Source organism: Esox lucius, chromosome 13 (assembly GCF_011004845.1).
Source record: "Esox lucius isolate fEsoLuc1 chromosome 13, fEsoLuc1.pri, whole genome shotgun sequence".
Classification (NCBI taxonomy): Eukaryota; Metazoa; Chordata; class Actinopteri; order Esociformes; family Esocidae; genus Esox; species Esox lucius.
The window spans coordinates 19,665,511-19,692,719 of NC_047581.1; the positions used below are offsets into that span (position 1 = coordinate 19,665,511).

The following is a 27,209-nucleotide window of genomic DNA, read 5'->3' on the forward strand; positions in this document are numbered from 1 at the left end:
TCTCTCTCTCTCTCTCTCTCTCTCTCTCTCTCTCTCTCTCTCTCTCTTTGTATCTCTCTCTCTCTCTCTCTCTCTTTGTATCTCTTTCTCTTTGTATCTCTCTCTCTTTGTATCTCTCTCTCTTTGTATCTCTCTCTCTCTTTGTATCTCTCTCTCTCTCTGTATCTCTCTCTCTCTCTGTATCTCTCTCTCTTTGTATCTCTCTCTCTCTTTGTATCTCTCTCTCTCTCTGTATCTCTCTCTCTGTATCTCTCCTCTTCTCTATATTTGCGTTCCCTGTCTTCACTTTTTATCTGTTCTCTTTCCTTACCTATACTTTACATGTTTTTCGGTTTCTATTTTCCTCCCTTTTCTGTTCCTTCCCCCCCCCTCGCCTCCCTTTCTCTCCCTGTTGCCCTGTCTGGGGTGGGGTGCAGGAAGCTGGCTGACTGTCCTGAGCTGTTGGACGTGGAGGACATGGTGCGGATGCGTGAACCGGATTGGAAGTGTGTATACACCTACCTGCAGGAGTTCTACAGGGGCCTGGCGACCAAGGGCCTGGTTAAAACCAAAAACTCCACCTAAAGTCATACCCTAGGACCCAAATTGCACTAATGGTGAGAGGGGGAACAGGGAACAGGTCCAGGAAGAAACCTCCAGCTGGTGCTGGGTTTGATAGGGTGGGACTGATGAGTGGGACATTCTCAATTGGGAAAAACCTTTGTCCTCGTCTCCTCATTCCTCCTCCCCTCTGTGACTCCTTAGATTTAGCTGTATGTACGAGAGTGTCAATTCATTAATAGGTGAATGGAGAGGTTTCTTTCTCTCCTTGGTTGCTGCCTCTTTCAAAAACTTTCAAAAATGACACTCTTACTCTAAGCAGAAAATTTTGCACTAATTTGAAAGAAATACACTACTTATCCTTTAAAATATCCAGCACATTGTGATTTAATTAATTTACAGTATTCTTTTGGGAACCTCTCTAAACATTAAAACACATTTGTTTCCCCTCAGGTTTTATCTGATTGACTACTCGATTTCTATCCTCTATAACCTTTAACCTTTTCCAAAATGATGGTAAGGAGAGGACACAAGGCACTTAGGAAAATCCCATTGAGATTCTCACAGTGTGTGTGGCTGTGATAGTAAGAGTGCTTGTTGTGGAGTGATAGTGGAAGGATCAACATCAGTTCCACCAGAAATGCCACGTCTTGTTCATATTAGGAGGATGAAATCAGAACATTTAGCTATCCATTAAGCTGTCCATCAATACACTGTGCAACCATTAATCCAAACATTATTAATGACAGGCTCAGCGTATTAATGGATAACAAACTATCCTAGAGGAAGTCATATAGAGTTGTTAGGAGTGTGTTTAGGTGTCTGTAAGAGCCCTGGTGCTGAGGTCCAGAGGCCCAAACATGGACTGTGAGTGTGTGACTGCAGTCCAAGCCAGGCTGTATCCAGGCAATGGGCCATCAGCACACCCCTCCACAGCTCCTCGCTTTAAAAGGAGCTGGCGCACCACAACAGTGGAGTGGAAACAGATAATGGAGAGGGAAAAGTCCTGTCAGACCTGCGGTGTTACAGGCATGTGTGGATCATCTGACATACTGGCTCCAGCTGTAATTAGGTTTTTCTACTTGAAGCGTATTAAGCTCTCACAGCCGTTGCTGAACCACACAAATAAACGTATTCTTAGCATCTAGAACGACAAAGGAAAACGTCAGGGTTTTACAGTGTTGACAATGTTCTGTTTCTCCTTAAGGGAGCTCGGTTCCCATCTGCTGGTCTTAGTAGTAGTGTTCTCTCTGTCTCACCTTGCAGCTGTTTCCCTGAGTTCGCCCAACTCCGCCTGCACTGTGCTCCTGGCTGGCTGGCTGGCTCGCTCAGACTGCTGTCCTGTTCTGTCAGTCTGGCTTTAGTAGTCAAGTGTGCCACCTTGTGGTTCTATGAATGCATTGCAAAGAGATAGATATATATATTTTTATTTTTGTAATTATTTTTACATGATGGGAGAATGTTCTATTTTCTCAGTAAATACATCAACATTCACTGCTGTTTATTTACAACAAATATTTTGTGCCTGGTTAGTTTGGGTGGATGAAGAAACTTGTGAAGAACGATCGTCATCTCTTTCCTTCTCTCCACCACCTCCCCACTCCAGCTCTCCATTTTACCAGCTCTCCATTTTACCAGCTCTCCATTTGTGTCCTCTAGGGACTTTGCCAACTGCATGCCCCTGCTGGAGGTGGAGGACATGATGATCATGGGGAAGAAGCCTGACTCCAAATGTGTGTTTACCTACGTACAGTCACTGGTCAACCACCTGCGCAGACATGAGATGAAACTCGCCAAGGCCATGGAGAAACTCCAGGGTACCGACCTCTAAACTTCCCCCTGTTCTCACTGTGGATCAGCCCGTACAGCTCCTCTTTCCCCTCCTCTCCCAACAGGTTAACAGGAACCCAGACCGTGTGTGATGGGTGTTACTGATTTGCACATCACTGATTGGTGGAAGAGGGCTTTTGTCAGTGTTTGTCACTCTCATGATTATCTTTGTGGACAGTGGTGGCCTGTCAGACATACATCCCATCTTCCAAAAAGAGACATAAACATTTGTATCATATTTCTATGCTTAAATTGACATTTTATATTGAAATAGAGTTGTTTAGCCTGTCTTAAGGCAATTCTATCAATTATTTGGAAATTCTGGGGTTGGTCCCGGAAGATACCAACAAAACCCTACATGAAATGTACATGGAAAAAATGCCTACATTTTTTTTCTGTTACAATTTAAATGAATGTTACTCAAGCTATTCATAATAATGATAAAGAAAAAGTACATGATGTATTTCTTGCTATTGCTTCAATCCCCACTATGGTACCGTTAAAGGTGTTACCAAGTCTGCATGCTTTTTAAAACACATCTACTTGAATTGTTTTAAATATTTTGTTGTTAGTTATCATTATTACTATTTAAGTTAATTCATAAGCACTGGTATGGAGAGATATTGGCATTATGACATTGGAGTACCTGTCTGCCCTCTGAAGCCTTGAGTAACCACCACACATCTACAGACTGGCTTGTTTGGTGGGTGATTATGCCTATTTTTAAACAGACAGCCTAATGCTTAGCTTTTCTTCACTAATTGTACTTTTAATCATATCAGCTCGAAAAACTAAATAGATCATACACTACCATTCAGAAGTTTGGGGTCACTTAGAAATGTCCTTGTTTTCCATTGAATAGGAAATCCCCTACCACAAGTTCTCACATGGAATTGCCTTCATTTCTTGGAAAACAAGAATAGGCTGAGTTTCAGGAGAATGTTCTTTGTTTTTGGCCTTTTTGAGCCTATAATGGAACCCACAATTACTAATGCTCCAGATACTTAACTAGTCTAAAGGCCAGTTTTATTGTTTCTTTAGTCAGCACAACAGTTTTCAGCTGAAAATGAAGAACATAATTGCAAAAGGGTTTTCTAATGATCAATTAGCCTTTAAAAAGTATTACATTTGATTAGCAAACAACGTGCCATTCGAACACAGGAGTGATGCTTGCTGATAATGGGCCTCTGTACGCCTATGTAGATATTCCATAAAAAAAATCAACTGTTTTCAGCTACAATACTCGTTTACATCAACAATATCTGCACTGTATTTCTAAACGATTATTATTTGAATTTATTTTTCTCTAAGTGACCCCAAACTTTTGGAAGGCAGTGTATGTGATTAGAGATGTATTTGGACGAATAATCAATTAATGAAGAAAAAATATATTCTGCTTCATGCAGTGTATGTACCATTTTACACATTCTAACTCCCTCTGAGACACCTGTAAAATGTGGGGTCACAGCCATTATCAATTTCAATCCAAGTGCCTTGCTCAAGGACAAAGACTGATTTTGTCAGCTCTAGATTAAAATGTGCATCCTATGTTACTAGCAATGCATTAACTGCTAGACTACCTGCCTCCTAGGTTAAAGTCAGAAAACATTTTAATAAGTGTACTGAAATGTTGTGATGTGTAACTTTATATAATACACCAGTCATAATTTTGATTTCAATGGAGAAGCCCCAGTGCTGAAAATATGTAAAATGCTTCTTCGTAAAATCACTCATTGGTGTTGTTTATAGATTATCTTTCCCTATGTTTTTCTTCCTGTCCTTGCCTGTTTGCTATAATGGGGCCTAAACAGACTACAGTCAGATTCACACTGCCATTGCTAGTGGGTTCTTAATTTATGCGTGCATGGGTTATATTTTTTAAAATAAGATTTTACAAGTATACTTTAAAGTTATGTTTCATCAGTCAGTCTATAAATCCAACCTATAGGCAGAAAGGTATATGCTAATATCATTATTTTTAATATGGAAGATTTGTTGGAGGGCAACTTCTCTATTCTACACGCTTGGGCCCAATGAAAGCTGGCTTTCAGCTCAGTTGATATGAGAGGTTAAACAGAAAATCTGGCTAAATGTACTTTATTGGCAAAATGTGTTCTAAACTCTAGTAGGAAAAAATCTTATTGTTTCTTTATCTAGAAATTACTTTGTTTCAACTTCCCATAGTTTTTTAACTGGTTTTAATGTAATTCATTGCTTTGTTTTCTTAAAATCTATAATTGAGACTAGAGGAATGTACTGTTTTCAATATTCCACTTCTGCCAATTTGGCAACCAGAGAACTTCCGTATATTAGTAAATCCTGTTCTATACACTATATACCTGCTTGGTCACATTGTCATAATTCCATGTTTCTGTACACCACAAATGTGAATTAACAATTAAAACCAATTTAAGAAACAATGCATTTTCCATTAAATGGTCTTTTACTGTAACTTCTATCATTCTTTTGCAAATATCTTTTTTTGAATGCTTAGTCCACAAATGGCACATTCACAATTTTTTAAGTGTAACTTTATTGTTTTACAACAATTGGTCATCCCTTTCACTTGAATCCCCTTGTAAGCCTAATCCCCACCCACGAGGAGATGTTACATCAGCCCCAAGCCAATCAGGAGATTTTACAGCCAGGGACGTCATTCATTTCCACAGCGGACAGGAAGTCATTAGACAAACGAGTGAGATGAGTAGAGGAGAGACCCCTTAAGACATTGGACATGTAGTGGCAAATCATCATCTGAAAAAAAAATTGACAAAAGGCAGGAAAGAACATGCAGTTTTAGTGTGACCTTTAGAACATTTGCTGATGCTACAGAGGGACTGTTCTCCCAAGAGCTGACCCAGGACTTGTTTGACATTCTGATACCAAACATTTGTGTTATGAGAAACAAAATACATCTTGGACCAGAACTGAGGGAGAGTAGTCTGTTCAGGTCCACATAGGACGCAGAATCCTCTATTGCTGTGGAGGTTACAGGTCAGAGTGCTTGGCCTCTGTGGGGGCTGGGGTGGAGGGGGACTGGGACTTGGCAGTGTCTTTGAATGGGCTGTCCTTGGCAGGGGAGTAGCGGAACTCTTCTGGGACCTGGTCCTCAGGCTGAGCCTTCTTGTAGAACCCCAACTTCTCCAACAGCTCGTTGATCTCAGAGCGGGTCATATCAGACAGGGCTATCCGCTAAACAGGGAAGACGGAGGTTGTATGTTATATCTGATCAACTTGTTACAGGGTTTGTCCTGCAAAGTTACATTTTCTCTTTAAAATGTTAAAGGGCTTTTTCCTATCCTATTCTCACACGATTTTGCTCTGTTCTAATGTTTGTTACAGTTTGTAATAGTAAGCCTACCTTCAAATTCATATACAGTACAGTGCCTTACAAAGGAATTCAAACCCCTGACCGGTTCCCTCATATGTATTATTTAACTACAAATGGTACTTATTTTTATTTTACAACACTGAACATCAAACTCAGATATTGAAAGGTGTTTTGATGTTGAGAAATATTTGTAAGGCAAAATAAACCTGAAATATGTTGCTTGCTGTATTCACCCACACAATCTGGTAGCCAGTCCAATTTTGCTTTGGCCTTGTGATTGGGATTAATGTCCTACTGAAAGGTGAATTGTCTCCAAAAATGGAAGATTCTGGGAGACTGAAGCAGGTTCTGTGTCAGTAATTTGCTCCATTCTTCTATCAATTTTAAAGTGTCCAGTTTCTGCTGATGAAAAGCATCCCCACCGCATGATGCTCCACCATACCACACTAGGAATGGTTTGTCTTGTACCACCCACAGCGTATTGACTTCTGGCCCAAAGGCTCCATCTTGCTATCTTCTGACCAGTAAAATCACATATAAAAATCACATATTTACGTAATTTCGAAACTGCAAGTCAGAAAGAAAACGAAGACCTGCTACCAGTATTCTAGCTCCATTTTAACATAAATCACCACTTCCCATAATCTACAGCAGTGACAATTTAAGCTTGCAACCAAATAAAAAAACAATTTGGTCCAATATAATTTACTAAAACTATTTGACTTCAACATACCGTACATGCCTTTTATTTTTGTTGTCCTTGCTAATAGATTTTTCAAAACATTACCTGGCTGAACAATGTGGCTGATCGAACTGCTTTTATTTCTAACAACAAGCCAGATAGTTAACATTTACCAATAATTAACTACAGCCTGGCTTCCTTCGGCTCCCATGAACACACACAACTGTTTCTGACCACAATTATTTTCCACATAACGCACTGGCTTTAAGATGGTACTTTGAGTATCAGGGCTTTTCTTTCCACCTTTGAGCACAAGCAATTTTTTTATGCTGAGCTCCTGATATGAATGATACAGATGAACTACTCCAATCCCAGACACTGAACTCTGTAGCTCTTTCAAATTGATTATTGGCCTCACAGGAGGAGTCCCATGGTAAGGTAATTGTGCCCTTGTTAAGGGAATTTCTTGAATCTTTGTAAAATACGAGCTGAATAAAAAAACTATGGGTTGAATACTCATGCAAGCAAAACATTTCAGTTTTATATTTTAGCCTGGGAAAACAGCCCTGTACAGAAGCTTCAGAGTATTTGACAGTGGAGGGTAGCTAACACTGTTTGACATGTGTTATGAGTGTTGTCATGAAAAGGGGCATGGGGAAGCATAACATTATTTTAAGTAGTGTTTGTGCTTTGGATGAGGCAATGGTAAATTAATCTTTTGATTTTGTACTTAATCACTTAGTAATAACTTAATGCACTTAGTATTTGCTGAGAGCAAATCGGGTAACTACTGTAAAACAGCCACAGGTTGTTTTCACCTCTGGCACGGCTGCAATATTCTATTCAATACCGACTGGAAGAATAATTACTATGCATCTGGGTAAAGGGGTGGTCTCTATACTATATCACCTAATCAAGGCTGAGTATATAAATATCTTCAAATTTCTTTCCTAACGCCCACATGTGATTCTGTACCAACAGGCTAAGACACGGCTTCTATTCCCTATCTGAAAGACTTGTAAATACTTGCCACTTTACTGTCAGCAGCCTAACTGAATTTTAACTAATCTTTATTAGTAGTGCCCTTATAATTCATTAATGTATGAGCATTGCAGGGGTCAAAGAAGGCTCAGAGAGACATTATAAAAAGTAGGTTATTTTCCTTAAACACAATGTTTTAGACATATAGAAAGACTGAATTAGGGGTCTTTTTGATCACTATTGAAAACCTGCAGACATCACAGGAAATCATTCACACCAACAATAAAAAAATACAGTAAAGCTTCAGTGTTTTATTGTAGTTCACTTACGTCCAGCTCCTCATAGTAGTGGTTGAGGAGGACAAGCTCAGGGTCGGCCCCAGGGATGTGTTTCATTACTAGGTTATGGCTGGGGTGGCATGAGTCAAGGTTTGCGAACAAGAAATGGAGGCTAACAGGGAAATGCAATGCCCATTCACAATGGACAGGTGTCTAACAGCCTGTCACAACCTCCTTCACGCCCCAACGGCCTGCCTGCTGTTTGGTATCATAACAGCTAGTGAGGAATTAGTTTAGAGTATGTGCCTGTTTGGACTTTGTACTACATACAGGACAGAGATCCTAAAGCACTTCAATTATAGGAAAACCAATGGAAAGACTTGCATGCTGGAGGTGTGACTGTTTCAGGAAAGAAAGCTATCTGCAAGGTAAGTTTAATATTTTGAGTATTGTCTACAAAAACAGCTTTCATTTACTTGGTCAGATGGAATGAAATGGGCAGCTATTATATACAGCCACTGTGTAATTACTGTAACAAGTGTGTTATTGTTAATTAATACTATGGCACATTCAAATAATATTGATTCAGTAATCTGAAGGCTGACAAAAGCTATGTGAAATTTGATATTTCAAGCTTAAAATTGGATCTTCATCATTTGAAGCTTGAAAGGTGTACTTACTGTACCATGATGACATGCCTTGTGGTCTCCTTAGCTTGCTGCATCATTTCTAACCTCGTTCCCAGCCTATTGCTCGTAGCCATTTAAGCCATAGATCCCTTTCTGTGTTTACAAACACTGGTGCCATGTTGGTGGCAGAACCCGGGAAGTTCCCAATCATACTGTGACTTCAGTACGGCACAAGCTTCTACAACCTGGATACTAATTCAGTCATGCTTTACCAGGCCAATATGGGATTGAGACAACTTGGAAGCTCCACACTCTCAGCACTAATGATACTGATTTCTATGATCTTCATGGCACTGACCAGATCTCATACTTATCTGGAACAAATGAGCTATTTTAACTGTTTACCACCTGTTCTTTTACAACGTGGTCTCAAGGGAATAAGTAACATTATGCGTAAATCTGTGACACCCAATTTTGTATGACATTTTAAATAGAATTTGGTTATATCACAATGCGCTAGTATCAGGAAAATATAGCGGGAGGTCCCAGGCAATTCCTGACCGTAGTTAATACGACTGGGGTTTTTTGCAGAAAGCAGTCACAGTGGAGTTTTCCTAAATGTTGCTGTTACTTGTTTTCAGATAAGTCCCAGCAATAAGTAAAAGGCCAGTCAGAACAAGTCGATGAAGACCTTGTAGAACTGTTTTCCTTATCAAGTGTTTTTCTTTCCAAAATATTTGTTAGTGGCCTAGGGTGGTCAAGCGGTGTAAGCCTCTGGTGAACCTTTGCTGCTTTTGCATGGGTTTTTAATCCAGCCCACTGCTCTTTCAGCAAAAACCATGACTTTCCTATCCAGTTAAGCATTAAATGCCTGCGGGGAAAACATTGGCCCAGCTAACGCTTCTCTCTTTGTCCAAGTCAGTTTGATTTCTGTTGCTAACTGTGCCCAGTTGTGCAAGAGTTGAAAACCAACATTAATGATGAATCCACCTGTCCACGACTTAGGCATCGTCTGAGTCAGGTGTTACAGACGGGGCAGGAAATAAAGGACACTGGTTTCGTGAAGTTTTCCCAGCCAGTTGTTTCAGACAATCTTGGTTGGGTTTCTCTCAGGCCCACACTATGTTCCAAGTTACTGGTCCAGTCTTCGACAAAGAGTTGTGATATTTCTCATTTCAAAGACAAGCTGAGAACAGCCTGGATGCCCCCTCACTCTGCCAAAAATGCAGAAAAGCTTATACAGTATCTTAAAGCTGGTTGATATAGAGGAAACCTAGTGCTGGCTAGCTCATTTGAACTGTGGGAAAAGTCAGTGCTATTGCTGAATTTACCTTGTGTATGGCTGGAACAGCATGGCACAGAACCATCTTTACCCTGTGTATGGCTGGAACAGCAAGGCACAGAACCATCTTGTTGGTGGCCCTGTCACAGGTGCCACAGCTAAACAGACTAGGACAAATATGTATTTTTACTATTATCAGGTTTTTCCCCCCAATTTCGTGGTAGTTCATTTGTGAGGCCCGGCCTCACAGCGAGTGCCAACAAGCTCACCACAGTCATACACACGTCATGATGTGGCCCCTAAAGCACTTCTGTTACAGTTCTGGGGCTCATTTATCAAGCGTGTGTAAGCACCAATCTGTGTGAAACATCCTAAATGCTATTTCAGTCCCCCCATGGGTCTTGTGCAACGGAAACTTCAATAGGACCGTGTTATTATGGGATCTCACCCAGGATGAGCCATCCGATAAATGCCAACAAAATTAATAGTTTCATACATTTTTGCTCAACAGATTAGAGGGAAGGAGTTTCAGTGTATTTTACCATTTACAGGTTTCTAAAATAATCAGAGGAGTAGATGGCACCCAGATGAACATAAAAGCACCACCCCAAGAATGTTATGTTAACATAACAGTCTTCCATTCAATTTGCAGGTGGTATGCATAAAAGATAATGCTGAGTGTGAAAGCAACAGGGGGAACTAATAACTTGTTCTTTCTGCAGAACCCCAACAACGGCATTTGTACAGGCTAAAGAACAGTACATTTCCCAATGCTAAAGTCATGTTAATTGTCTCAACTGTTCTCTTTTTAGACAACAGAGTGAGACAAATACATATTAATGGCATGCAACATGTTCCACTATGCCACCTACAGTATATGTCTGTGTGAATCTCAGACTCTTAAACCAGGCCTAGGATGTAGCTCCACAGAGGCCAGGTGAAATTGGAGGTGTGGCCTTGTGAGGCTAATCTCAGACCTATCCTTTTTCTTCAATTTTTAGGTTGCGTTGTTGTATTGTAAATTTTGTCACAGTTTTAAAGTGATGTTTTTGACCATATATGGTTAATTAGGGACATTTTGAAATGTAGATAAGTCTGTGGACAAACACGTTGGCCAGAATTGGTATATATCAACTGTGATCTACAGGTGTGCAAACAATGGTTTGATTAATCACACTTACTATGTACACGATCTTTCTAAATTCCATTCATGAGTGCACATTAAGGACTGTTTCTATGCAATATTGATAAATGATGCCCCTGTTTACTATCACACTGCTCAACAAGGTAGTTTAGACTGCGTTCACTACAAGCCACAGGCACCTAAGCCACCACAAGGTGTCACTAATGTGTAACAGGCAACCATATTCTATTACTAACCTCCCAAACCTGGGTGATGCTGGCCAATTACCTCTATGGGACCCCTGGGCTAGTCCGACTGCACAATTCAAATCCTGGTGTCACCAACTGCCAAGGCAGTGACTTCACCTCCAATAATAATGTGAGCCAGTTTTACCCAACAAAGTTTGGTTCTGAGGGTTGGCTTCAGGGGAGTACAAAAGGTAAGAGATCTCATCTCCTGCTCGTGTCTTCAACTGAACCCAGTCCTGAGCCTTATGGTCCTGTCCATATGCAGAGTTCTGTCAATCCTTAGCCTTGTTTTGATTGCAGATATTTGATAATTTCTTGAGAAATTGATGCTTATAAACATTTTATATTACACTTCCCCCAATTGCCTATGTGTTTAAGGCGTTAGTAACAGCAGCCTTTCCATTCGGCCGGTTAGTGTAGAAACCTTTTCAACACTGAATGTTTCCCACCTGCCTGAATGCGTCAGAGGCTCCTGTTATCCCCATGGCAGCTCAAGGCGCCTGCCCCCTCAACTGTTATTACAGGGCGCTCTAATGAGCAGTCATTTCACGTAAGTGGTGATGAGGATGGGTTGGACGGCAGACATTTAGTATGGAAAAAATGCTCAGTGGAACTTAGCATGTAGCATTCAATTACCTGGGACTCCAAGCAATTTTCCTGTTGCTAAAGCATGCCTGAAAATGTGCCAGTAAGAACTCAACAGGCCAATGGTGACATACATCAACAAATATGGGGGCAAGAGTTCACTCTCACTGTTGTACAACTCATTTTCCAGGGTATCGCAACTTGCAAAACTATACACATAAAGGGCTGGCTTTCTCATTTCTGCACAAAACAGTTGTGTTCAGATTTACAGTTTGGACACACACACACACACACACACACACACACACACACACACACACACTTGGTTTTGCACAGTGAGAGTGCGTAGCCCTAATTGGCTAAAGGGTTTCCATCATTCCTTCTAAACATTTTCACCAATAAGATCACACCACTGCACACGCCCGAGGTTACTATGACAAGTAGCTGATCATTTCATTCCACCACACATTGGCTTTGACATCTCCAATCGCAAACATCAAAATGCTAAAAGGATACTAGAGAGGAATGTCCTGGGTCACAAAGGCTTTGACCTGAGAGGAGAACAATTAATGATTAGTGTCAATCTGCTTTGTTTCACAGGCAGCAACATTTCTTCCAAGTATTTCAGAATAATCAGTCATGTTCTACATATCCAGATGATGTTGATAACACTATGGCTACTTTAGCACTTACCTCTCTTAACCTATTCAGCTGTCATCCACCGCATGACTGAACAAAAGAGACAGAGAAACAGAATAACGGTTAGAAATATACCCCAGGAAAAGAGCAGGGAAGTGACAGAATGACTGCCTGGGTCTGGCTCAGACCTCATTGTGCAAATAAAGTGGTATTACATTTTTTATTTATTTTACTTTTTAAAGGAGAGTTGAGTCACTCTACTTCCATATTTTCTCTACATTATTGGCAGTCGGGGCAGAAACCGTGAGAGATGGGTGAAGCCAGACAAAGATGGCAGATCCACACATGCATGGAGCTGAGAGTGTTACCCCTTGACCCCAGCTCTGCATGTTAAAATGTTTTTTAATCAGGGACTATATGGTTTTAGGAATAATTTTAGGGCCTCAATTTCTTGATGTAAAATGTCCTCAAAACAAAACAGAAACCAATAACACATTATGAATTACTCTATCTTTCTTAAAAATGTCCCATAAAATAATCTGAACCCTCTCCAGTTTTTTATTCCAATAAAACCAGTTCACAACCACACCAAGGGGTATAAGCGACCCCATGTTCAAAACTGCTGAGATAAAGGGTGCTTTTGACATGAGTGAAACACTCCCAGTGTCTGAAAAACATGGGCCTAAACTAAAGTCTATGGTACCCTGTATGTACCTTTTTATATAACACATAGCAGAGCGATGAGAATCATCTCTACTACCTATTGGTAGAGTAGGTGCAGTAGCCCAAAGGTAAATGCCAACTCAAGTGACAGCCTATTTTTCACACATGATCCAGGCAGATGTGATTCAACCCCAGAGGATGTTATGTTCCCTACCCAAAAGAGGAGAAATACCTTTTAAAATGTTATTATATTTCTGCCACCTTTAATTCCTTTATGGGCATTCAACAGCAACACAGGGATTATAGGAAGTAGGCCACCATAAGGCAACACTAGTGATAGTCAGTCTAAACCAACCAATAATGTAGATGGTATTAATAGGATGGTATTATAAACTGGTTTGAGAAACAGTAGTCAGATGTTCTATTTAAACTCATTAAATACATAAAAGGGCTGGTGATCCCCGAGGAGAGATATGAGATCTAATGTTACTGAAAGCCTGACAATGCAAGTGGTACCATAACTGAAATGGAACTTCCACCACATCATGGTGTTATCATGTTCCAAACATCGAATTACTTTTGTTGAGCTTCACAATGAACTTCAATTACTTTTGGATTATTTGGACAAAACGCACGAAAAACGCTAATAGCCTTATCTGGGTTGTGATATTCGTGCCACCCTGCTAAAAGGTTAGCATTTACTGATTGAAAGGTAGTGATACCATTGTGCCAATTTGTTATTTTGGTGAACAATTCCAAGAACGCAACTGCGTAATGTATCCTACCTCCACCTTCGCTTTTGCGAGACCATCCAGTTTCTTCAGATCTACATCATAGGCCGACACACAGTGAAGGAAGCTGGCGAAAATTAGGAACCACATATTTTCTCTGATTCCAACGCGGGGAGAGGATTCCTGCAGAGCAGGCGATCTTGCTCGTTCGGGTCGCCCACCTATAAGCTACAAACCTTTCGGTACTTGCAGCAGATAGCTGAAAATATGAATGAAAAACAAGACGTAACAACCAGGATGCCTAAGGTGATGTCCAACTCACCCTTTGCCACGTCAAGCGCTTTCCTGCTGTCTTTGAAGAGTGGGCGGGGGGAGTGAGCAAAAACTGAAAAGATTCTTAAAGGCCCAATCTGTAAAATGTTACCTTGTTAAATTAAATGTTTGCTAGTAGCAATATACAATACAGTTTATATATACGTAGCTACCACACGTGGTGAAAGTTTGTGAACCCTTTAGCAAGTGTTGCTATTATGCTATGCAAACAACCCAAAACACACATCATAAGCATACCACTATTACCAGCATTACATGCCTGAACACAAAGTCCCCATGTACATTGAACACAAAGATAATGAGACAAATCAGGTTAACTATATAATTTATCATTAGGACTTAATGGAAAATGTTGGTTAACCGTGTAAAGAAATACATAAAATGCTTAAGGGTTGATCATGTTCTCCACATAAAGAATATACACTGCTCAAATAAATTAAGAGAACACTGAAATTACACATCAGGTCTCGATGAACGAAATATAATAATGATCAAAATCTTTGCTGTTGATTGTAATTTGTTGAGAACAAAATTACGTAACAACGGTCAATGGAAACCAAAAACACCAACCGAATGAGGGCTGCATTAAAACTCACACCGAAAATCAAAGTAAACTATTGATCACAAACTGTTCCCACTTGCGTGAATTTCATCACGGCAACTCATAATGTGACTCAGTAGTTTGTATAGTACTCCAGACAAGGTCTGGACATGCTCCTGGTGAGACAGCGGATGGTGTCCTGGGGGATCTCCTCCCAGACCTGCATCAGTGAGGAACAGAAGGGTTAAAATTATGAGACCACTGCAAATTGAAAGCTTCTGTTCCTCACTCAAAACTTTCCTTTTCAACTTTTTTGGAAAGGTACAGATAAAGGTGCAGTGGTCTCTTAATTTTTTCCGGAGCTGTCTAACGTCCCAGAGGATCTCAATTGGATTCAGGTCTGGGGAATGTGAGGACCAGTCAATGGCATCAATGCCTTGGTCATCCAGGAACTGCCTACACACTCTGGCCACATGAGGCCGGGCATGGTCCTGCACCAGGAGGAACCCAGGGCCCACTGCACCAGCATAAGGTCTGACAATAGGTCTCAGTATTTCATCCCAGTACCTAACAGCAGTCAGGGTACCGTTGGCTAGCACATGGAGATCTGTGCGACCCTCCGAGGATATGCCTCCCCAGACCATCACTGACTCACTGCTAAACCGATCATGCTGGATGATGTTGCAGGCAGCATAACGTTCAGCACAACGTCTCCAGACTCTTTCATGTCTGTCACATGTGCTCAGTGTGAACATGCTGTTATATGTGAAGAGAACAGGGTGCCAATGGCGGACCTGCCAATACTGGTGTTCTCTGGTGAATGCCAATCGAGCAGCAGGGTGCTGGGTTGTGAGCACTAGAGGACGTTGGCCCTCATGCCACCCTCATGGAGTCTGTTTCTGACAGTTTGGTCAGTAACATGCACCCCAGCAGCCCACCGGAGGTCATTTTGCAGGGCTCTGGCAGTGCTCCTCCTGTTCCTCTTCGCCAAAAAGGGGCAGATACCGGTCCTGCTACTGGGTTGATTCTCATCTATAGACCTGACCAGCTCTCCTCATGTAACGGCCCGTCTCCTGGTATCTCCTCCATGCTCTTGAGACTGTATTGGGAGACACAGAAAACCTTCTTCTGACGTTACATATGGATGTGCCATCCTGGAAGAGATGGACTATCTGACCTGAATGGGCTGCAGGTAGGCAAGGACACTAGCAAAACACAAATCTAGAGTAAGAATCAGTCTGGAAGGATAAGGAGAGAGCAATTGTGTCTGGCCACCTGCAAAACAATTCCCTTTTTGGGGTTGTCTTGCTGTTGCCTCTCCAGTGCACCTGTTTCGTTTGCCCCAAAACAGGTCACATTGATTCAAAATCGCTTATGCTTCCTAACTGGACAGATTGATATCCCTGAAGTTTAACTAACTTGGTGTTACACTGTGAGTGATTACCACACCAAAAAAAGTGCATAAAAATAAACATTTTATACAAGGTGATAACATTTATGCTGTCTGCCTCACAAGAATCATTCAGAATCAGAATGAACTGTTCGTCCCCACTCAACACTCAATGTGCAACACATCTCATTGATTTCTTTACCATCTGTGTCCTAACATTCAAATTGAATACGGAGGCATGAAAATGTTACCTATTAGTTAATCTGACTAGGGTAGCAGATAAAGGGCTTGATAGACAGAAATCCCATAGTGCTGTCAATTACATCTTCTGAATGAGCGATCAAATCTCAGGCACATACAATCAAATAAAATCAAAGTCATGATATGATATGAGAGGAGAGCCAGGGCCATCCATTGTTGGTTAAGAGCACACAATAGTTGTGATGCTGATGGTATGATTCGGCTTTTTTAGAAGCTTATTTTTCATCTTAGTCTAATAATGACATCCTGTTTGACTGGGGTATAAATATGAGGTGACACAAAGGCAAGCCTCCCTTAGTCATCCATCAACATGGTAAAGGCCAGAGAACACACAAATGAAATAAGAAAAAAAGGTTGTTGATCTTTAAAAATCTGGCAATGGCTACAAAAACAGCTACATGCCTGAAAATACCCATCTCCACTATTCCAGCAATTAATAAGTGTAAAACAACTGGTGCTGTGACGAACTTACCTAACAGTTTGTATATTTTGCCCCCAAACAATGAGAGGGGCAACCTGGAACCAGGTTCTATGGTCTGATAAGACAGACATTTATAAATTAGACATTTAGCAAACACTAGAAGTGGATTTGAGATAAAAACAGTATTGTTCTTCCAAAAAATAACCCAGTGTGAAGTGGATGATCTGCAATGTTGTGTGGCTATTTTATGTCCAAAGACCCAGTGAACCTTGTTAGGATACTTGGCAACATGGACTCCATTAGGTACCAGGAGATTTCAGGGCAAAACCTGTCTGCCTCTGCCAGGAAAACAATCTAGCATACCTAATGTCAATGAAAAAATGTTACACTGACAATAGACGTTGAGCAATGGCTATTACAGTCCCCTGACCTAAATCCCCTTGAAAATCTGTAGGGTGAGCTGACAGAGAATACACAAGTGAGAAACATGGACTCTGAAGAATCTTACATTTCTGTAGAGAAATGTTCTCAAATCCCTTTCAGTGTTCTCCCACTTCATCAAACATGATACGAGATGACTCAGAGCTGTTATCGTGGCAAAGTGAGGGTGCACCAAGTACTAAATATAGGGGTGCCTATAATTGTGGCACGCACGTTTTTAAATAAAATAATTATTTACTGACTATGTATTTTTTTCATAAGATCAAGAGAATAAACAACATGACAATGACACAGCATTTTTGTTCAAATGTATCTAGGGTGATAATAATTCTGTAAGGCTCTGCCTTTATTATAGTAGATCCACAGTGCTCATAGACACAAAGAGTGTGTAAAACTACTCATGAATATGAATACTTAATCACCAATGAGAAATTCCTATCATTTTCCAAGTATTTCACATTGCCTACAGTATGTCCCCCATTCCTTATAACCCAATAAAAATTCCCTTTCTGAAAAAATAAAATAATTACAAGGCATTCATGACTGAGTGGCTTACCCTACCTTATATTCAATAATAGCACATGATCTTATATTAAAGAGCTGTCGCTTTAAATTAGACATTATATTCCCTGGTTACGCAAGAGCTTGACAGTGGAGCTCTTTCCCTTATTCATTCTGTCTGTAGGCTAGTTAGTGGGAAATGAAGTGTAAACTCTGCCTCTGGTAACTAGAAGCACTAGTCTACACGCTATTTACATAATAGTTCACATGAGATAGGACAAAACTGTACCGACGTGACATGAGTCGACGAAGATTTGAGCGACCTAGCTACAGACCAGACGAGGTTAGCGTTAGTATAACCCTTAGTATAATAGACAGCCCCAAAGAGGAAACGAATATAGTTTTGTTAATACACAGTTATTCAAATGTACATTAAAAATTAAATGACACATTTAAAATACACCTAAAACCGACCGCTACACCAAGCCCTACGGCGCGACATTGAGCAACCTTCATGGTTCGGGCCTGTTCACAAATCTGATGTGTTCGCCACAGTGTGGCAGTAAAGCTCCACAATCTCTACTTCAGGATCAGTAGGCTAACTATGCTAATCGTCCTAACTAGCTAATATAGCGTAGTCGTAGTAGACGTTCAAGTACGGAACCGGTCGAACGAGTGTTCACATTCACAATTTGAAGGACATAACGTCCCCAAACGTCCAAGTCATAACGGTTTAATCGTCGCAGCATTTGCATTCGACGTGTCACATTTATTTGATCATCCAGACTACAAAGCGATAAGCGCAAAGGATATGTGGACGTACGCCAGGTTCGTTTATGAAATGTAGCCCCTGATTTCTGACATCGCCAGTGAGGAACGCGCTGAGATGCCGATGGTTACGTTTAGAGTAAGTCAGGCAGGTCTGAAAAATATATTATTGTAACGAATGATGGATATTTAAACATCAGCCTCTGACAAGCCGTAAATACTCAGTAAGCTAATAGGCTACTTATTCATCCTCAGGAGTGGTTGTTCTGCATAGGTTAGTCTACTTTAACCAACCAAATCATTCTTCGGAGGAGATATTTCTTCGCCTGTTATCTCATCTATAATCTTGACTGAACAGGTAATGTAGGCAATAATTCTTTCATTTTAACTACTGTGTTATAGTAAAATCACGTAACTGCATGCTGCTACCAAAAAGGCTACCTGTTAAGAGAGAAATTGAATGTTATCCTGATAGATAACGATGGTTTAATGTAACTATTTAATTTGATGTTTTTTTTGTAATGTTTTTGCAAAACGTAAACATGATAACTTAAGTTAAAAAATGTGCAACTTGATGGGGACATGCACAGAAGTCACGTAAGCCAACCTGCACAGTATTCTTGTTTACATTTTAGTTTCCTTATTCATGAAATTCACGGTGAATCACTGGTACAGGTCACAATGTAAGATGTGCTTTCTGAACGATAAGCACAACTTTAGAAAGCGTTCATATTTATTATAATTCCGCTGCCACCTGTAGATCCAAACCTATAAAAGCCACTGATAACAAAACAACATTGAAACGTTTTGATGGGCATGTCATATTTTTCACTCTACAACCATTATTTCTAATAAATTTCAATTATCATAGACTCAGTTGGTAAAACATCTGAACGAGTCAACCTAAGATAAACTCCATTCAGGCTTTAAAGATGCAGTCTAGTCTGGAATTGGGCTCATCTACATCTTAGTGATAGGGTAGTTTGGGGGTAAGACGCCCCCCCTAAGATCAATGTCTCTTTACTGACACAAAAAAGTTTAGTGATTTTTTGTTTGTTTGTAGAAGATGGCTATGCTTATGGTAATGGATTATAAAGTAAAAAAATATTACAGTTGTCAGATTAATTTTATTTAATCAAATGTATTTCTTAGGAAAGGGACATTTTTTCAAGCTATTGGAGTAACATGCCCCCCATGGGGTTAGTTGCCCCCTGGGGGATCTTATCCCAATACAAGATAATGTCTAAGGATTTTAAAGAATATTGGCTTTTTGTGTTTTTTGTGAGAGTTACATAGGGGAGGGGTTTCTTACCCCAGGGGGGCTACCCTAGGATTTATATGCTTAGGATTATATTTTATTTTAAAACAGACTCTCTGGAACTTTGGTGACTACATAGATACATTTTGAACCTCCGTTTTGGCCTACAAAATTAAAACCACATTGGTTAAAAATGGGTGGGTTTGTGGTCATAAAACCTTTTTTGGGGATGAAGAGTGGGTGGGTTCCGAGCGGATTGAATGCTAAAAGACATTGCTAGGCCTAAAATGTATTTTTGTAACAATCTGTTACTTCTGAGAGAACTAGGCATTGCTTGGTCTCACAGACTTGCTAGATTTCAGCTGCCAGCATGCCCGTCTCTGTCACTCTGTGTAAAGCTCTTGGTTGAACAATATTGCTATGTGCACCCCTTTAAATCTCCCAAACAAATAATGCAAGGGCCTCTACATGTTACCCACTTACCTCAAGGCAACTCTTTCTCTTTGGAATATTTTTGGTTCTTCTATCAGACTATGTAGACTGAAGATATTTAGGCATAAGTAGCTTTTTTACAGATGTTTTTTTTCTTCTAGTTACCGTTAATCCCATGAGCTAAGCCAGTACTTTCCTGGTGTTATTTATCTCAGACATGTTTACAAAGCAATTAAGTTAAAACATGACAAATACACATTTATACATTTCTTGACAGCTGACCCACGCATTGTAGGCGGCCTACAATCAAACGTTTGCGAGGCTCCTTGTATTCATCGGGGTTTTGCATGTAGGCCTGACATTTGTTACTGTCATAGGGATTTGCATTTCATTTTTTGCAAAAGATATCTAATATGCTAAAGATATTTGAATCTACATTCCCAGCTAATAACAAAATGTTTTTTTTAATTTGAGAACGTATCAGATTTATATAAGGTAGTTTGAATAAGTGCCAATGACAAATTTTAAGTGATAATTAAATCTGTACTCTAATGTGGCCACTGTGAAACATAATTCTGTGAGGATCTATTGGGTTATTTCTAAAATAAACCAAAGTGCAAAAAATAACCAAAGAAAATGACCTAATAGTTGTAACCATCTGTTAGTTTGGGGAAACAATCCACATTTCTTTGGCTGTTTTTGTCAATTTGGAGTTCAGGGCTGCCCTACCAGGTTCCTGGAGAGCTATTCTTTAACACCAGTGATGACTAATCTGATCTATCTTTTCATCCATCTAAATTGGAGAGAATCTACAGGAAGCTACTGTAGCTCTTTAGGAACAGGGTTGGGCAGCCCTGGTGTAGTTCATACATAATCTATGACTAGAGACGTCAAACGTTCAGCCTGCTGCACAGACCCTATGGACGTGTTTAATGAGGCTAAATAGTAAACTGTTGGCTAGATTGTTGGGCCAGTAAAATAAAGGTGGCTTGTTCAAATCCCAGATCCAACAAGGTGGAAAATCTGTTGTTGTGCATTTAAAATATATATATATATATATATATATATATATATATATATATATATATATATATATATATATATATATATATATATATATATATATATATATAATATTATTATTTTTTTTTTTTAAAGCATTGATTTATATTTTTTGTAAATCTGAAGAGGTCATGTTTTTTACAGTAAAGTTAATTGGTATGGACTTGTTAGTGACATGTTAGTGACCCACTAGAATGAAACCATCAAAATGTAGCAATGTCCTCTTTAATCACTGATGTACACATTATTCCCAGAATTTTGCAACTTTCATGTTTCTGCATTTCAATTTCAAAACACAGTGTTGCGTTTCTGTTTTTGTTTTGGTGAGTGCTGTGTAAGAATAATCATTCCAAAATACTGCCGTCTGTCATCTGCAGGTTGTCCTATAGCCAGTAATGTAAAAATGTCTCCAGTTTCCTTGTAGTTTTTGAGTTGTGGTAGTTTCCGCAGAGGTCATGTTGTTCTCACATTTTTGTAATCTAGTAGTATTTCATTTAATCACAAGATGGCAGAGTGAACTACAATGTGTGACCTGCGTAACAAAATACCTTTTTAATTGAAAATTGGAAGGGTGGCTTGTAAAATATGCTTCCACAGGATTACCACTCCATTTATAATAAGATGGAGCCTTAATGTAATCATAAATATGTCCATTCCTGAAAAAATAGCTTTTGCCTATTCCTTTTGGATGCCTTTTAATATAGAAAATGTGGCTTTGTTTGAACAAGATATCAGTGTTAGTGACCACTGACTGTATTGTGATACCTCTCGTCTTGATTATTATTAAGAAAATGATTTTCCAAGTCACACATTTTGCACAATATTTGATTAATATGATATGAAGCCTATGAATGTAGTTGAGGTACAATAAAATATATACAATTATATTTAAGCAAAATACTGTTTTAGGCATGCTAATCATATCTGTTACTAACTGCTGAACCAATCTGAGAACAGTCTGAGATGACTGTTTCTGGTGCTTTTTTGAAATGGAATGGCCCAGTAGCACTAGAACCTTGAAATGGTCAGAATACAGTGGTGGCTGCAGCTGGAGGGATTCCTCCTGTCCAGGACATCATTTGTATCCATGTCAGAAGGAACATATGGCCCTGGAGGGGGGCAGAGCAGCACACTCTTCAGCTATGATTTAAACCATGTTCACTGAATATGTGGGCTGAATCTCGTCAGTCTTAACAATGCTACTAGTGTGATTCAATTTAATGAAAACCTGTGGAGAGACCACGTTTTAGGATAGGGCAGAATTTCTTTGGCTTAAGGGATGATTGGCTACCTCAGGACGTATAGTGTAGATGACTTCATTTGGAATTTCCTTGAACAGAATAAGATACTAAGATATTTTTCAAATGGCCTTTGACATTTTATCTGCTGGCAGATCAAAAAATCTGCTGCAGAATCAACCACCTACCCAATGCAGTGGACGTGCTGATAACAGAAAGGCAACACTGGCGAACGCTCAACTATTAAAGACTTTTCAATCTGACTGGAAGTGTGCAGTAACTTGAATATTTCTCCAGTGGTGCCTTTTGGATCCAGCACCTCTACTGCATTGGTTGTGCAGTTGATACGTTTTTAATATAAAGCACATCTCATGTGAAACTGTGGTTGCACCATGACTGGTACTGTTTGACCATATGTTTCTATCTGTTCTAGGCTATACTTCTGAAATGTTTAAGTGCTATATTCTTGTTTATTGTTTGCTTTAATGGCTGTCTCTCTTTTGCTCTCGCTGTCTCTCTTTCTCTCTCTCTCTCTCTCTCTGTGGGGAGCTTGTAAACATTGTGATAGATTAGCTATTATCAAATCATTCCGCTCTCTTTCCCTCAGGAACGTGTGTGGAATGAAAAGTAGTTACTGTGAGTCAGTGTGGACTGTCTATTTAGACCTATGTGCATGTTCAGGAAAGACAGCTAGCTAGATAAAAGTGTACCGAACAGAATATTATGAGTTGTGAGAATACAACTTGTAATATGTACACTCTAGTGAATGTAGTTCTAAATAGCTGTTCCTTACAGTCATAGTTGTTTGTGTTCTAATTCTAAGTGTTCATATTTTCTCATCTACTTTCTGTATTTCTCACCATTAGTCCTATGGCCTTATCCCCCTTTTCCATTTACTCATGCTTTTAAAGATGTACCCCAATTTCTCTAACTCTCAATGGATTTTGTAAAGTTAACAATTGCAGAAGCAAGCAAAGGCATAGCGTAACTCCATGTTTCTCAACCCTGCTCCTGGACACCCCCCTGCCCTGCATGTTTTAGAGCTCTCCCGTCCCTAACATACTTGATATAGCGCATGAAGTACTTGATAATGAGCCGATCATTTGAATCAGGTGTGACAGAACAGGGAGAAATCTAAAACATGCAGGGCAGGGGTACACCCAGGAGCTGGGTTGAGAAACACAGGCGTAATTGTATGTATAGAATTACGTAAGTAGAGTTAGTGAACTGAAAATTAGGCCAAATAAAAGACTATAAAAAGGAGGGACAGGAGTGTTAAATGGAGACCATGACAGGAAAGGCAGACGTGACGGTGGATAGAATGTTAACAGTTGGAAGAGAATTTAAGCATGGAGAATGAAACGGGACCAGAGAGAATATCAGTATGAATGGAAATGGATGAAAAACTATAGTCCATATGCTTAGAAACATAGGGCCGGTTTTGCAGACCCGGATTAAGCCTAGTCTAGGACAAAAAAATAAATCAAGTTCAATAGAAAACTCCATTTAGCTTGTTTATTGGTCCTAGACTAGGCATAATCTGTGTCTGCGAAACCAGCCCATAGAATGTGAATGTAAAGTGTACATGAAGGTTTTGTCTAGCCTGCCTGACTCTCATCTGATTTTGTACCCTCCTTCTGCCATGTGTGCTGATTAACCAGCTTTGCTCTTCACTATTTCTCCACAACAACACCTACGTGGACTGTATGGTGTGCCTAATACCAGGCTGTTGTTAAAACACATTTATTGCTCCATATTACCTTGAACTCCTCAAGGTGACCTCCAAGAAGCTGGAGCTCACCCATCAGCTTTCTGCATTAAGGTCAAACCCTGGCTCCAGAAGGTCCTCTGACATATTGTGTGAGCAGATAGCAATTGTTGGATCTTTGGTTTCAGAGACTTGTTCTCGAACTTTCAATACATTTTAGTTATCCCCAAATCTGGGTAGGAGGATTTCCAGAATTAGGAGGGAATAGTCAAGAAATCCTTTACCAAGATTTCTGGAGAACAAGAGAATTCATGAAAATTCTCCTAACGGTTCCACCCTGGTAAATGATAAAAATCTAGCAATTTTTTACACGCCATCCCCCATGTTTTCCTGGGCCAATAAAAGAGATGGCATCTCTCCTCACATCTTTGTCTCCCAAGTTGTGTTCTTGAAATTGGCTAGGGTCCAGCCTGGTCCTGAGTCCTGTCTGACCTGAGAACACTCACACACCAGTGATTGCATCCTCATCCATCATAATCTATCATACTCAAACACTTTTGCTCCTCTGTTTCTCCTCTCTCTCTCTCTCTCTCTCTCGCTCTTTCTCTAGGTTACCATCTCCCTCTTCTTGAATAAATATTTCAATTTTATATTTTTTTCATGAATTAACACATGGCTATCACTGTCCTCTTCCATTTCAATGCTACAGTAATTCTTGTTATAATCTGTAAAATGTTACATTTAATTACGGGAGACAGGTAGCCTAGAGGCCCTATCTTATAGCAATACCTAAAAAAGAGAGAATTATAGTTTTTGAGGGATCATAGCTAGGTAGCTAGTAATAAGATTGTTCTCTCTCATTCTCTCCATGGTAATTTGAATTAGGGTTATGTTAATAGAGTCAATTCGTTTTTGTTTAATTGTATTACAGATTTCTAGTTTTAATGGTTTGTAGTTTACAGGGCATCATTACAAATAGACAGGAGAGATATGTAATCTTGCAAGGAATAATTTTTGGTCATGTGTATTTTTTCATATAAAGCTGTAATGGCCCATTGACATGAATGAGAAATATTTATGGTGCAAAGATGCCCTATAAATAATGAAGTAGCGGAGATGCCCTACCGAGTAGCCGAGATGCCCTACCAATGTAGCCGATATGCCATACCAATGTAGCCGATATGCCATACCAATGTAGCTGATATGCCCTACCAATGTAGCCGAGATGCCCTACCAATGTAGCCGAGATGCCCTACCAATGTAGCCGAGATGCCCTACCAATGTAGCCGAGATGCCCTACCAATGTAGCCGAGATGCCCTACCAATGTAGCCGAGATGCCCTACCAATGTAGCCGAGATACCCTACCAATGTAGCCGATATGCCCTACCAATGTAGCCGATATGCCCTACCAATGTAGCCGATATGCCCTACCAATGTAGCCGATATCTCTCTCTCTTTCAGTCTTTCTCTCCCTCTCTGTCTCTTCCTTGCTCTCTCATTTACTTTCCTCCTGGAGGACATAATGACCTGTTTCAGATGCTCTCAGTCTCAGAGGGCTGACAGCCAGACACTTAGGGCTGCCATTATGCCAGAGCAGCCTAGGAATGGGTGGAATGTGATCTTCTCAGTTACATGACCAGCTGAGTGGTTGAGAGTACATGATAACCCTCTCCACCCTCTATCAGATCCTGTCTCTTGTTGCTACTTCAATATCTAGAATATGGTGAACATGGCTTTCCCTTGCTATTGTTTTTCAGTGAGTTTGTGGGAGATGGATCCAAATAACCAGAATCCAAGCCAGACACTGGGTGAGAACGTAAGTGGACTGACAGAGATTTTGACGGTCACTCCCGCCGCACCTTCTGGAACAGAAGTAACAGCCTCCGACTCATCAGCCTCTGTTCCTACTCCCCAACTGTCAGCCCCAGCGCGACCTCGACGACCTCAAAGGACACCCAGAGTAGAGGGGTCTGTGGATGTCTGTGATCCTAAACCTGACCCTCCAGGTGGCAACCAGGACGGGTCCACTCCTGACACTCCAGCTGGAGACAGCCATCCTAAGCCCCTGCGGCCTGGAGCAGTTAAGTCCTTTCAGGGGTCAGGAGGGCCCGAGGTGACCAATGAAACCAGTCTGAAGGTGGGCCCTAAAGTCCCAGGCCACATCGCAGGAGCCCGGAGTCCTATCTCTGTGAGGGCAGCCTCAGTGCCCCAGCAACCGTCCTCCAGTCCTATACCTCACAACCTAAACCCACATGCTCAGAGAGCCTTCTCTGTGGCAGGCACCACAGACACGCAGACACAGGTGGTGGAAGACTTCAGGTGAGGTCCCGGCTTGGTGTTTCACTCTGAATTGTTTGGTACCACTTTATATGCCCCCACTGGGATTCTGATTCTTAACCATCTAATATCAAGTTGTAAATTAGTGAACATTAACAATAACTGGTAAGGTAAAAGTACATTAGAAGTACATCATTGATCATGTATGAATTGTGAACATACTATGATCTAACAACTTATTATTGTATACAGTACAGGCCAAAGGTTTGGACACACCTTCTCATTCAATGCGTTTTCTTTATTTTCATGACTATTTACATTGTAGATTCTCACTGAAGGCATCAAAACTATGAATGAACACATATGGAATTATGTACTTAACAAAAAAGTGTGAAATAACAGTCTTATATTTTAGATTCCTCAAAGTAGCCACTCTTTGCTTTTTTGATAGCGCTGCAAACCCTTGGTGTTCTCTCAATGAGCTTCATGAGGTTGTCACCTGAAATGGGTTTTCACTTCACAGATGTGCCTTGTCAGGGTTAATAAGTAGAATTTGTGACCATCAGTTGTGATGTGCAGAAGTCAGGTTGATACACAGCCGACAGCCCTATTGGACAACTGTTAGAACTAATATTATGGCAAGAACCAATGAGCTAAGTAAAGAGAAACAAGTGGCCATCATTACTTTAACAAATGAAGTTCAGTCAGTCCGGAAAATTGTGAAAACTTTGAATATGTCCCCAAGTGCAGTCGCAAAAACCATCAAGCACTACAACGAAACTGGCTCCCATGGTGACCGCCCCGTGAAAGGAAGAACAAGAGTCACCTCTGCTGCTGAGGATGAGTTCATCCGAGTCACCAGCCTCAGAAATCGCAGATTAACAGCAGCTCAGATTAGAGACCAGTTGAATGCCACACAGAGTTCTAGCAGCAGACACATCTCTAGAACAACTGTTAAGAGGAGACTGCGCAAATCAGGCCTTCATGGTCAAGTAGCTGCTAGGAAACCACTGCTAAGGAGAGGCAACAAGCAGA

General features: G+C 40.4%; 3 protein-coding genes across 8 annotated transcripts in view; 2 read left to right on the top strand and 1 right to left on the bottom strand.

Annotated features, from left to right (window-relative positions):
- Window positions 1–4,790, top strand: part of smtnb (smoothelin b) — a 67,268-nt gene extending 62,478 nt beyond the window's left edge. For 2 of the 4 annotated variants that reach the window (XM_013136752.4, XM_013136755.4), the window contains 2 exons: window positions 417–596; window positions 2,200–2,312. In XM_013136752.4, the coding sequence (XP_012992206.4) occupies window positions 417–564 (148 nt within the window). In that variant the 3' untranslated portion in view covers window positions 565–596; window positions 2,200–2,312. Of the gene's footprint in view, window positions 1–416; window positions 597–2,199 lie in introns of all 4 variants that reach the window. The other 2 variants (XM_020052421.3, XM_020052422.3) reach the window with 1 other exon arrangement.
- Window positions 4,791–4,884: 94 nt separating this feature from the next.
- Window positions 4,885–13,913, bottom strand: selenom (selenoprotein M). The gene is made up of 5 exons (XM_010897372.5): window positions 13,597–13,913; window positions 12,203–12,238; window positions 12,026–12,060; window positions 7,694–7,772; window positions 4,885–5,562 (listed from the first exon to the last, which is right to left on the bottom strand). The coding sequence occupies exons 1-5, from the start codon at window positions 13,690–13,692 to the stop codon at window positions 5,359–5,361; spliced, it is 450 nt and encodes a 149-aa protein (XP_010895674.2). The 5' UTR covers window positions 13,693–13,913; the 3' UTR covers window positions 4,885–5,358.
- The window catches only part of inpp5jb (inositol polyphosphate-5-phosphatase Jb), a 37,934-nt gene continuing 18,774 nt past the window's right edge, over window positions 8,050–27,209 (top strand). Inside the window, exons 1-3 of one of the 3 annotated variants that reach the window (XM_020052427.3) lie at window positions 17,968–18,337; window positions 18,454–18,556; window positions 25,655–26,216. In XM_020052427.3, coding sequence (XP_019907986.2) covers window positions 25,669–26,216 — 548 coding nt within the window. In that variant the 5' untranslated portion in view covers window positions 17,968–18,337; window positions 18,454–18,556; window positions 25,655–25,668. Of the gene's footprint in view, window positions 8,071–17,967; window positions 18,557–25,654; window positions 26,217–27,209 lie in introns of those variants that run through there. The other 2 variants (XM_020052425.3, XM_010897371.5) reach the window with 2 other exon arrangements.